The sequence below is a fragment of the Alosa pseudoharengus genome, unplaced genomic scaffold (assembly GCF_046254945.1).
Source record: "Alosa pseudoharengus isolate Yale_2024_CS ecotype anadromous, Long Island Sound unplaced genomic scaffold, YU_APseudo_1.1 YU_APseudo_1.1_scf_2, whole genome shotgun sequence".
In the NCBI taxonomy this organism is placed as follows: domain Eukaryota; kingdom Metazoa; phylum Chordata; class Actinopteri; order Clupeiformes; family Clupeidae; genus Alosa; species Alosa pseudoharengus.
In genome coordinates, this window is record NW_027468663.1 from 24,139,107 (window position 1) to 24,152,376 (window position 13,270).

A 13,270-nucleotide genomic window follows, 5' to 3' on the forward strand; every position below is an offset into this window, starting at 1 on the left:
GGGCAGGTGAATAAAGGTAACCCCTACATGTGGGTGAATGCAGCTTACCGGTATATATATAGATATATATATATATAACAAATAATAATAATTTGTGTGTGAAAGAAGACTGATCTCCTTGACAACCTGACAACCATAAATATAATCATGAGCACACATGCACAAATAATATTCTGCCGCATGTGCGTGTGTACTCTGGGCTGTCTATTTTGGGCATGCTTAATTCAAGGACACCATACAATTGAAGATACAATTGAAGACTTTGCTTAAGCTTCCATTGACATTGTGGGATTCAAGAGGAAGCGCACACTCCTCTTAAGAATAGAGGCTGTGGATTCCTTACATATTTAGAGGGACAACCCAAACACTTCTTGTATTACAAAATTTGCATGGAGCTGAAATATAAGAACCCAAATGTAAACCCATATTCGATGACAACATAAATTATAAATGCCCACCATTAAATTAATGAACACCAAAGGGGAGGTTAAGTTAGAGCATTTTACCAAAGCCATTTTACAGTTTACAGAGGCAATTTGGTAACTTCATACAGTGGTCTTGTCAAGTAACTGCAGACATACATTATCACAAATGTTGTTTTGTAAACTGCTGTACTAGGTCAGGAGTAGGACTATGGTGCGTTTGAACTGCATTATGCACAGAATTTGATAAACAAAAAATGACTTCAAACAGATATCACGGGCCACAATCCTACCATGTAATAATAATCTATAAAGCTTCAGGTCATGTAAAACAATTTCAAGCAACAGTTTCCCGTAACGCAGCCTTCACATCCATTTAGGCGCTTCAAGCGCAGTTCTCATCTCTAGCACATAAATAATTCTTAACATAGTTGCTCTACTATGCAGAAATGAGTTCAAAAACTCTCCTAAACAAAAAAAAAAACAGTTGGCATTCCTTTGATATTCTAAATTAAGCATTCCATCATTGGTTTATTTATCAGGCCTTCCCATCCTTGTTGTTTTCACGAGGGCATTGATTCAATTTTTGGCCTTCCACGAAAGAATGTTTTTAGATAATTACAACACAAAACCCCTCCAAACTGAAACTGCCTGAGAAGCTCTCATTAAAGACCAGCCCTTCTGAGCGGCAGAGGTGGGCTTTCGTAGCATAGGAGTGTTTTAGGGCTCTTTGGCTGTGTGTTGGGGTGTGTGTAGTAGGTTATTTGGCTGTGTGTTGGGGTGTGTTTAGGAAGTTCTTTGCCGGTGTGTGGGGGTTGTGTGGGGGTTCTTTGGCTGTGTGTTGGGGATGCATGCAGAAGTTCTTTAGGAAGTTCTTTGCCGGTATGTGTTGGGGTTTTGTGTGGGGTTCTTTGGCTGTGTGTGGGGATTCTTTGCCGGTGTGTTGGGGTCATGTGGGGGATTCTTTGGCTGGCGCACACTCACCATTCTCCACATGCTCCTCTTCGCCCACGCTGCCCTCTGGAGTGGTCCTCTCGTAGCCATCCTCTGGCAAAGGCAGTGCCCCCAGCCGTGGCCCCGACGAGCTCTTGCTGCTGGGCGTCTCTGAGTCCTCCAGGCCGCTGTCGTAGCAGCCCGGGTCCTGGGGCTGGCTCACCACCGAGAAGGTAACGCGCCGCAGCGTCTGCTGGGAGAGGACACGCAGAGAGGAGCCACATGAGGACTGCAGGATGGCCATCTGCTTGCACTCACACACGTCTCTAATAGTCTCAGCTTGATGACAAAGACATCTTATGAAGCTATCAAGCAGCACTTGCTTCCTTGGGAACCATTTAAATCATTATAATCTGTCATTATTTTGTCTTCACTGCTGGCCATAAAGCAAAAATAGCTGGAGAATGACAATGAACTGAATTGCAATGAAGTTTCCATAGTGTTTTTGTGTTAGGAGGGGGAAGGAGGCACAACTGCATATAATTAAATAGTGCAGAACAAAATGTACTGCTGTCAATGGCATTAAATTTGCCATGCAAATATTGGAACAAACTAATAATGAAACACACACACACACACACACACACACACACACACACACACCTTGTGGCAGTGGCTCGTAGAGAACGACACAGATGGGGGAGGAGAACTCTCGTCTCTTTGGTGGAACATTAGAAATTACACGCTGAAACTGGAGCATGTGTTTTATTACTGAAACAAGGGCCCTAAGGAATCATTCTCCGAAGAGGAAATTTGTCCCCTTTCAAGAATTTAATCCACAGAAATATCTGTGAACGCACATGTACATTCACGGACACACACACACACACACACACACACACACACACACACACACATACACACACACACACACACACACACACACACACACACACACACACACACACACACACACACACACACACACACACACACACACACATATTATATAACTAAATTAAGTTTCCATTAAGATGGACTCCCACTGGAGGGAGAAATGAAGTGTTTTTTGCCACAGATTAGGGTGACTGGGTACAGTAGGTCTCCAGTGACTGTAAGGAAGTGATGGGCAGCTGCTAAATGCACAGTAACCACATTAACACGCCCCACTGTCAAGCTTAATCAAGGTGATGAAGGATGGAAAATGAGTGTGAGAGAGAGGGATGGAGAGTGAATTAGGATATGATAGAGAGAGAGAGAGAGCAGAAGAGAACAGAGGATGGGGAAATAGAGAGTAATGAATGTGAGATTAATTGAACGTTTCATTTGACACTGAGGTAACATCAAAAGTTATGAGCCCCCTCCCCTCCTTCATGGTCAAAGTGAAAAGAACTCACTAATTCGTTGACCAGGCACTCCATTCCAGAAATGAACGTTCTGTCTTCACATTCTAAGCTGATTCTGCTCATTACTGGTAGCTACGGCAGCATAGACACACTATAGTAATTTGCTCAACTTCTAAATGTCACTGGACTCAATAGCATTTACTGGGTGAAATACTGGACTGACTTGCACACAGACTTGTGCTTATACAGTAAACAAGTCAATGACAGCAAAGGGCAGCTGGGGGTCATCACAAACACAACAAGCAGATATCTATAGGCTACTGGCCAGGTGAGATGGCAAGTAGTGTAGATGGCCAGGTGAGATGGCAAGTAGTGTATACATGTCCGGCCCCTTGCTATATAGATAGATAGATAGATAGATAGATAGATAGATAGATATTTTATTGATCCCCAAGGGGAAATTCAAGGAAATTCAATTCTATATGCCTCCCCATTCACTTCAATATGAAAATAGCTGCCCGATAACTGCCCAAAGTGCGTTACCAAGATGGCCGCCGAGTGGGGGGACTTGCCTATAAGGACTTTGGTAAGACATCTCTAATTAGTTAAACATCAGCACTGCATGAAAATAACCTGTGAAGGTAAGTGTTGAGAACATTGAAATACATGCAAAGAAACAGAAGCATGCAACATTTCCAAAGAAGTAAATTATGCGATGAAGACGATTAAGTAAATGGATAATGTACCTCCATGATAATGTTTTCCTTCCACTCAGTCATCACTCCCGTCTATTCAGCTAATCTCAGAAACAGTTTTCACTCTCTCTAAATCTTTCATACAACCCTTCCATCCCCCACCCATCTATTTCTCTGTCTATCTCTCTCTCTCACACACACACACACTCACACACACACACACAGCTCTTACACAGGCTGGTTTATGATGTGCCCAATCAATGCCTTGCCCTTGACCTGCTTAGGAGTCCCACTGGTCTGCTTCCCATAAGCACGATTTATTGACCCATAATTCCACTGTCTCACCCGCTCGCTCTCTTTTTCCCAGACTAACACACTTTCTGCCATGAGGTAGAGGCTATACATCCTGTGCTGTTGACCTTACAGCATCTAACAAATCGCAGAGGCACTTAAGGTCAGTGTATGTGGTGAGTCTGTACAAGGGAGGCGATTTATTTAGGCAACCAAAACACAAAGAGCGGTGGAAGTAATAATGTATAAGAGACAAAGTTGATGGATGTTTTGACCTTGGTCTGTCTCTGGCACAAGGTAGATTGGCAGCAGCCAAGGCATGCTGTGACATAGGCATGCTATTACAACTTTAATAATTAATGGACTGAGGAGAAAACACTGCCTACTGTTAAAGCAGTAAAATGGAGAAACAGGCAAACAGGACAATGAAATATGCAGGGATACATTATATTGGGCTGGGACAGGGAGTATGATCAAATACCAGTGTAGCACTATAAGCAATATCTGTTTTACTGATTTGGTTTGAGCTCTCTGACTAAAACTGGTTGAATTTAAGATGCGGTAAGGATGATATTTTTAGATAACTTTACAGTATGCTGCCTACCTGGTCATATGAAATTAGTTTTTTTGAGTACCCACCACTCCATAAAATGTATTTTAATATTATTTATTTCTACCCTACTATAATGTTATTACTTAAAATATATTATAAGGTGCAAAAACCTACATTTCTGGACATCAGACGGCCCTTGTTACATGTGAACTTAACTTTCAACATGGTCTGACTGCATTAACTGATCAGAAAACTTTAAAAGTGATGGATATCACTGTCTGCCTGTCAGTCATTTTGTACCATGAAGGATATGACACCACTGAAGGGTGGTTGTACAGTGTCTACCAAAAATGACAACATCAACAATAAAGAGGCAAAGGCCATTGATTCACCAGTCTCACCACAACAGGATTAAACTATAAACTATAAATTGGTATAACCAGGGATTTTTTTGTGATATATTGTAGATTTAAATACAAGTTTAGGCAGTCTTTAGATATTTCTGAGTGTGTACAATGGATCGTAACTTCAGGAAATTTGTGAATGTGTGCAAGTGTGCAAGGAAGCCCAAAAGTCAGTGACTTTGGCTTGTTTTATTGTGTAAGTGGCATGGGCGCTCTCCTGTCCCTGCGGTGGGGGAGGTTAGACGCTTGGATGCAGGCCAGAGCTCCTCCGACAGCACTCTTACTGCTGGAATGTTAATGGTGTGTGACAGCAAACATAACAAGCCTCCTCCTCATCTGACACAGCCCATTTCCCTACATGGTGTGTGTGTGTGTGTGTGTGTGTGTGTGTGTGTGTGTGTGTGTGTGTGTGTGTGTGTGTGTGTGCACGCGCACTATTGTTTAGGTGTGTATGACAGTAGAACATATTGCAATGCAGTTGGCAAGTTCTCCAAAAGAAGTGTAAAGAACACCAATCACTCATATATTCAAAAAAAACATCTGGCAACCACCGTGTGGGATATGCAGAAACTCCCTGTTCTCTTAAGTGTGTGGGTGTGTGTGTGTGCGTGTGCAATACACAAAGTTCAACTTGGCCACAACACTAATTAGGATTTGACATTCATACCTAATGCTTCAAAGGAAACTAACGCTCCCTGATTAATTAGTCCTTGTAGCTCTCCTTGTTGCATGACTTTGCATATTCAACAGACAGACATTCTGATAATGAATAAAGGATGGAGTCAGTCATACATAGCACAAGGGTAGCTCAAGCATAGCTCAACTCATCTGTGGAACAATCAGCTGATGTTGTCAGCCTCTAAAACAACAACACACACATTTTTGATACACCACTGCCTTTTTGTACTGTATTGCTGAGTAAACCTATTTTCAAAATGACTAGCACTGTGGTTAGCACACAAACACACAGGCTGCACCATTTTACAGCAAGTCAACCTAATAACAGAGGATTTAAAGTGAGTAAATGACAGACCCTTGACATATCCAGACATACAAACCTCCAGACCCATGCACTAAAACCCCTACACGAGCGCACAGCCACTCCAACACAAGCTTAAAACAATCATACAAGCAAAAGTGCATCCTCACAAATGCATGTGTAAAAGCACTCAGGCATACCAACGCATTCACAAAGAGACACACAAACAAAAAGGAGTCACACAAGCATATAAAAATCTCTCGTCATCCAAACCACTACACGAGAATTCAGCTCAGCCCACAGAGACGATACCTGACTTCATAAGTAAATTAATTTGACAGGCTGATGTGCTTCAGCACACGGATGACTGAGCATGTGTGAAAGCTGAATTGTCCATGTTGTCCTGTTTTTAATGCAACTGTTTTTGACACTCCACACAGCTTTCATTTCCACTGCAGCAGAAAGGTCAGTGGTGTGTGAGCGTGCCTTTGTGTGCGCGCATGTGTGTGTGTGTGTGTGGGAGAGAGAGTGAGAGAGTGACAGTCTGTATGTGTGTGTGTGTGTGTGCGCACTTGTGTGTGAAGTCACTGCTCTGCAGCATGAAAATTGCAGTCTAACCTGCAAGCCTGTCTTGCACCACGCTTCATTGTTGAAGAAAAAAAGGATGCCCTTTTCGCCTCTCTTCTCTCTCTCTCTCTTTCTCCCTCTCCTGATCTTTCTCCTCCTTCCTTTGTGCTCTTCTCCTCCTCTTCTCCTCCTCTCCTCGTTTCCCCTCATTACTCCTTTCCCTCCCTGCCCTCGCTCACCGTCCTCCTCCTTTCTCCTCTACTGTCTCCCCTTCTCTCCTGCTCTACCTCCCGCTCTGTTCTCCTCCGTGGTGGGCTGGCTTCCAGGTGATTTAGAGGGAGGCTCAGCAGTATCTGACTATCAGCACCAGGGCTGTGCAAAGAATAATAATCACCATGCAGAGAAAGAAGCACTGCAGAGAGAGAGAGAGAGAGAGAGGGAGAGAGAGAGAGGTGAGAAAGGGAGGGAGTTATAGAGAGAGAGAGTGGAGGAGAGAGGAATGAAGGATAGGGTGGATAGAAAATGAGAGGAAGCAAGAAGGTAGGTGAGAATAAGACACAAAAGGGAGGGCACATTCACACACATACACAAAAGCATGCATACACACACACACTCAAACGCGTGCACACACACACACACACACACACACGTGTGCACACACAAACGCATGCACACAAACACAAAAGCATGCATACACACATACACACACAAACGCGTGCGCGCACACACACACACACACACACAAACACACACACACACGTGTGTACACACAAACGCGTGCGCACACACACGCACGCACACACCCACACATGGATTAGCGCATATTAACTTCAGCCCGGGTGTCATCTGATCACTGCAAAGCAGTCACAAAGAGTGTGTGTGAGAGAGATACAGAAAGAGCACCCCTAGTGGTGTAACTGTGGAAATGCTGACTTTACATTGCCATTAAAGACACAGAGCACACAAAATCACTCGAGGCTTTGAAGTGCCGTCTATTGTGTTCCATCTTGTCATTACACCATTCAGTCGCTGGATCTTGACCAAACATGTGTGCGTAATGGCTTGGCTTATCACGGTCAGTGATGAATGACTATCCCTTTCTTTTCACTCACGCTCATGTCATTGTCTAACATTACTCTAATGACCTGTCTGTGTGCAGTGCTTAAATACCTGCATTTACAAACTGCCTTGTCTCATGAAGCCCATCTTATTCCTTATACATTCCACTTTGTCGATAATTGAATTCAACCAATGTCGCTATCAAATGCCACTGGTCTTTTAAAATGCATTCAGTAGAAATGATCATGGCAGGGCTGGGGCTTGATGCTTACTTTCCTCCCAAGGAGCACATGTGCATTCAATGGCGCAGACATAATTTTTGTAGCACAGTGAAAACGTATCAATTAAAATAATTATGAGTAGAGAATTTTAGTAATGCAATGAATAATCATCTTTTTTATTAGTACAGGGATAGGAGAATACATTTACAAAGCAAAATTATTTAATTAATCTGAATGGTTACTGAGGGTTCAGTAATTATAGGCTTAATTTAGTAACCTGACTCCTACCAGTTCCACCTAGCTTCACTCACATCCATCTGGGACCTCTTCCGTTGAGAGTGATTTCGGCACCAGATTTTATGGTAGAGCCAATCAGGACGCACAGCGGGAGTTTCATAAATGTGACGTAGCGTAGAAGCGACTGTAAGACTGTTCTCAGCGTCACGGGTTGGCTTCAATGTGAGTGGTTGAAGTAGCACGTCAATAGATGATGGACAAGTGGCTTATCCAATCATAAGCAAGGATTTTTGATAAGGCCCAGCCTTCTGAAACACCTCTCCAATGGATCGATCCCAGATGGATGAGTGGAGCTAGGCGGAACGAAATTCATCTGGCGAGAGTCCGGTTATTCATTTGGTGCATTCTGGTAGTATCTGAAGAAAATGCTGGACTATTTCTCCAAGATAAAATAGACTCTATTTCAGTCAAATCCATTGCAGTCGTTTTCCCACTAGGCCCACAACCAATGATGGACAGAATTCATGATCATGTCCATGGCACAATAACACAAATCAACAAAATAATATTAACTGCTGCTTTAAGTCACAGGAAAGCCACATGTTGAAATTGCTGAAATCAAAGGATGTGCTGGCATCCCGTCGGAGCTGAGGAAAACAGCTGGTGTCATCATCATTAGCACACACGCTGCTAAATACATTTTACAGTTAGCATATGTCTATTTTTTTGTGGAATAGTATACTGTCAAACCCTGCATGGTCTATATGCCTTTTGTCATAGTCAAGCAACAATCCACAATGGACAACATGAGTGTCTATATGTGTCTGTATAACTGAGTCTCTCTCTTGCACCACGCTTCATTGTTGAAGAAAAGAGGATGCCCTTTTTGCCTCTCTTCTCTCTCTCTCTCTCTCTCTGTGTGTTTATTATACACAAGAGGAAATAGATGTTCATAAATTCTCTTTGCAGTGTGTCTGTATGCCTGTGCTGATGAATCACTCAGCTTGGTACACAGCAGCTGTTATTGTGTGTGCTGAGGTAAACAGGATGTCCCAAGTACAGTCTGGCTTTGTGCAGGTTTGGGTCTGCGTGTGTGGGTGCCTGTGATGCATGTGTGTATAATGATGCTATAAAGAGTCTCCCAAAGAGGCCTTAATGGACAACGCACGCACACACACGCACGCACGCACACACACACACACACACACACACACACACAATCACAAACACACACACACACATACACAAACACACACACAGACACACACACACACACACACGAAATGCTCTACAAACCAAAAGACCAGAAGTGACCAGAAAACCAGTAGCCAACACTAGAGGGCAGTCTAGGAGCTATTTTACAACACCACTTTTCCTTTGCTGCAATTTCCCGAGCCAAGACAGTTTCTCTGGAGGAGCCAAGCAAGAACTACCTCATTAGATGCCAAAACTGCAAGAGGTCTTTCAGCCATTTTACTCAGAGACAAACACATCATGGAGGCTAACTAGGCACCCTCCGCATTCTCTCTGAGCATTTACTGGTGACTGCTTTAAACTAGACTCAATTTACTACTGCGCAGCCACCCGCTTCACATTACAGTAAACGTGGGAAAGCAGTGATATGATTGCTTAATTTGACGCAGATAGACTCATCCTCTATGATATAAATACCTTCTCTAAGATAGTTGAACTGATCCTACTGAGGTAATTATTTATTTCATGCGTGAAGAGACTGGGGCTGTTTTGGAGATGTTGGCGTCACAGAGAAAAATGGGCCAAATTATTCCCTAATGAAAACTTTAGTGACAGCCAATATCATGTCCACTGAGCCTTCCTGAGTAATTAATGCTGTTGAAGGCATTTCAGGCTGTCAACTGATGTCTGTGAAATGGGGCACTTCTAATTCTATTTTCTTCCCTTTCAGATCCAGTTTCCCATGTGACCTGAACAATATGTTATATGTACCAAAATAAACAAATAAAAACAGTTTCCTGAAATAGTAGCTATTTAAAATGATCCCTCTGGTCATATATTAGTCAGATAACAGATCAGAAAAGTGCTCTCTGGTATTTAGAGCAAGAGTTCATAGCCTCTATATGTCTCTGTGACAGAGGCTGAAAACACTGAACAAGTTTAAATGTCATACAAATACATGGTAATTTATTCATTTGTGACACAATATCTGAACAACAGCTCTCTGTGTTTGCTGGATCCTATATACGCAAGTGTGTGTGTGTGTGTGTATGTGTGTGTGTGTGTGTGTGTGTGTGTGTGTGTGTGTGTGTGTGTGTGTGCCAGTGAAATAAATACCCCATGGTGCTGACAGGGATACTCCTACACACATACGCTATCTCCTATTGTGAATTAACTCTGGCCATCCGGGCAGTACAATGCCCATGGTGTGACTGACCACATCTGTGAATAATGGTATTGTGCGTGTGTGTGTGTGTGTGTGTGTGTGTGTGTGTGTGTGTGTGTGTGTGTGTGTGTGTGTGTGAGAGAGAGACAGAGAGAGAGAGAGCATGTGTGTGTGTGCACGTAAAGAATAATGGACTGAATAAGGATGTCCAGTCTTGAATTAGTGACATCCCTACACTGAAATAAGACTGAATAGAACAAACCAGGCACCACACAATACCTCCCCACTCACCCTTACTTCACAAAACAGTGTGTGGGGACGGACACAATAGGTGATAGAGGATTAAACACACACACACACACACACACACACACACACACACACACACACACACACAAAACAGAATTATGAGAGGCCATATAGGTCGTAAATCTCAGCTACACTCTCTCACACACTATCAAACCTGTCTCACACACTATGAATAAAACAAACAAACAAACACACACACACACACACATACACACACACACACACACACAAACACACACCCCCCAATACCCTACGATCCTAACCTCGCAGTTGTTTATAGCTGGAACCTATTCACCCTGTAGACACATACACACGCTAAGCCTGAGCCTCTTCAGTGTCCTGCTGGGGACCATGCTCGCAGCCATCCACACACCTCCCACACACGACCTCACACAGGGTGAAGGCACAACACAGCCATGGACAAAGAGTCCAGAAATGTGTCGCAGCGGGCTGCAGTTTCCTTGACAATAGACTCTGTGTCCATGTGTGTGTGTGTGTGTGCCTGTGTGTGAGAGAGAGAGTTAAAGAAAAAGGGATAGAGAGAGTGAAAGCGTGAAAAGCGAAGGAGACACTGCTGTCTTTATCCCATGTCTGGGTCTTTATGGTTCTCCTGACGCAATCCGTCATATTTTTATATGAATAACGAGACCACTTCATCGGCTCTTTTGATGCCCTTTGAGACAAAACCGCTTTCAAGTGAAGCAAATTACTTGGACGTATCTCTCCATCTGTCTGACTCACCCCAAACACCAAATCGATGTGCATATCTCATATATTCACAGTGAGCCAAACAGCTTTTTAAAAACTATTAAATACTCCAAGTATTAGAATGAGCTCATTTCAAAACAAAGTGTTGTTTACTGTTCCCTGAGCACCCAGGGTGGATTTGTTAGCAGCCGCACTATGCAGGCGAGGCTCCCTCTCCTCTCATGCACCTGGGCTGCTTTCCTCCAGTCTCAGCACAGAGTCTTGATTCAGCCAGAAGGGAGAGAGAGAGAGAGAGAGAGAGAGAGAGAGAGAGAAATGGATAGAGGGAGAGAGAGAGTGTATGTGGGAGAGAGAGAGAGAAATGGAGAGAGGGAGAGAGAGAGTGTATGTGGGAGAGAGAGAAAGAGAGAGAGAGAGAGATAATGCTTTGTGCGAAACGAGCAGCACGGCTGGAAGGCGTCCGGCTGAAACGCGGCCAGTCTTGACAGGCATGGCCCTGGTGTGACCGCCGCACTCTCTCGCTCCCCTTCTGCCGCCAAGACGAGGGTGAGAAACGAGTGACCGAGTCGTGACGGGCCGTGGCCGATCGGCAAGCGTGGTCACAGAGCAAGCGGGGGCGGGTGTATGTGAGAGTGAGTCAAAATGTGGAGTGTCAGTACTTTTCTCCGAATATTTTTCTCTCACACACCCAAAGTGATCAAATGACATTCGAGAGAGTGAACACTAACACTTGGACATCATGTCCACTGTGATTAGCGTAAGCCTCCGGCTAAATTCGGCATGCTGTCAAACAGCTAAAAATACTGATTATGTAGCAGTGTCCAAATAATCTTTTAATGGCCATTCCCATGGCTCAACATGTTACCTTTCACTTCATCTCTCTTCAGTTTGTTAGTCGTCTAACATGTGTTTTTTTCCCTGTCCTCCTTGAATCTTCTTCTTCCGGTAGTTTTTTAGTTGTGCGCTCTCCTTCACTGCACCAATCAAGAGGCAGCACTTAATCTCCCGGGGAACATGTTTGTGGCTTTAATTGGCTATTTGATATGCATGGCTTTGATTTAATTTTGAAGGAGTGCAGATTTTTCTAGGAGGAGGGGTGTCAGGGGTGGGGAAGTGAGGTTAGATGTGGTTGTGCACACAACAACTCAATATTTGATATTTCATAGACAAATAGACAGACAGATATATAGATAGATTTATCATATAGATAGATAGATAGATAGATAGATAGATAGATAGATAGATAGATAGATGATGTTGAGTAACACCTTCTACCTGACCTTGGTGACGGCATATGTGCATTCCTTGCATACTTGAGAGCACTACAGAACGGAGCCTATTGCGTTATTCTGGTTAGGCACTGCGTGGGCCGCCCTCTCTCATCTCTGAGGTCTTTTCTGTAGACTAATGTGGGCAGGTGGGACGGAAACTGACACACTCTAACACTAGACAGAGCCCTAAAAACGAACCCACAGGCCCCAACAGGCCCACTCATTTATATAAGTCACACACACACACACATACACACACACAGATAGATGAGCAGAGTATCAAAGGTCTGAGTCTATGCTTAGACTTGCCTGAAGGATAGAATTTGAAGGTGGATGGCAGGGATCATTCCCAATCTCCAAACGCTCTAGCCCTTCCTTCCTCACAATCCTCACACACACACACACACACACACGCACACACACACACACACACACACACACACACACACACACACGCACACACACACACGCACACACGCACACACACACACACACACACTCGCCCACTCCACTGCAGGATGATTTTAAAGATCTTAACACTATACAAGTACCTATTTTTATGTTTTTACTAAAAACAAATGTCCTACCATCCAATGTCTCTCTCTCTCTACGCCTGTACGCTCTGTCCTGGCTAAATCATATTGAATTTCTACCCATCACACTCATTTTTGCTGTGCCCCTCACTTGCTTTTTCTGCCAATCATTCAAACATGCACACACACAGACACACACATAGAAACACACACACACACACACACACACACACACACACACACACACACACACACACACATTTCCAGTGAAGTGCGTCCTTGCCTGGATGGGCCTTCAGTGGCAATGAGGGGAGTGAGGTATGATTAGAGAGGCCCTGATCTGAGAACAGCCGTGGCGTGGCGTGGTATGGGCTTAGAGCAGA

General features: G+C 43.8%; 1 protein-coding gene across 1 annotated transcript in view; it reads right to left on the bottom strand.

Moving 5' to 3' along the window:
- Positions 1–13,270, bottom strand: part of pcdh7a (protocadherin 7a) — a 28,602-nt gene that overhangs the window by 1,548 nt on the left and 13,784 nt on the right. Inside the window, exon 3 of the mRNA XM_076294251.1 lies at positions 1,407–1,605. Coding sequence (XP_076150366.1) covers positions 1,407–1,605 — 199 coding nt within the window. The remainder of the gene's footprint in view (positions 1–1,406; positions 1,606–13,270) is intronic.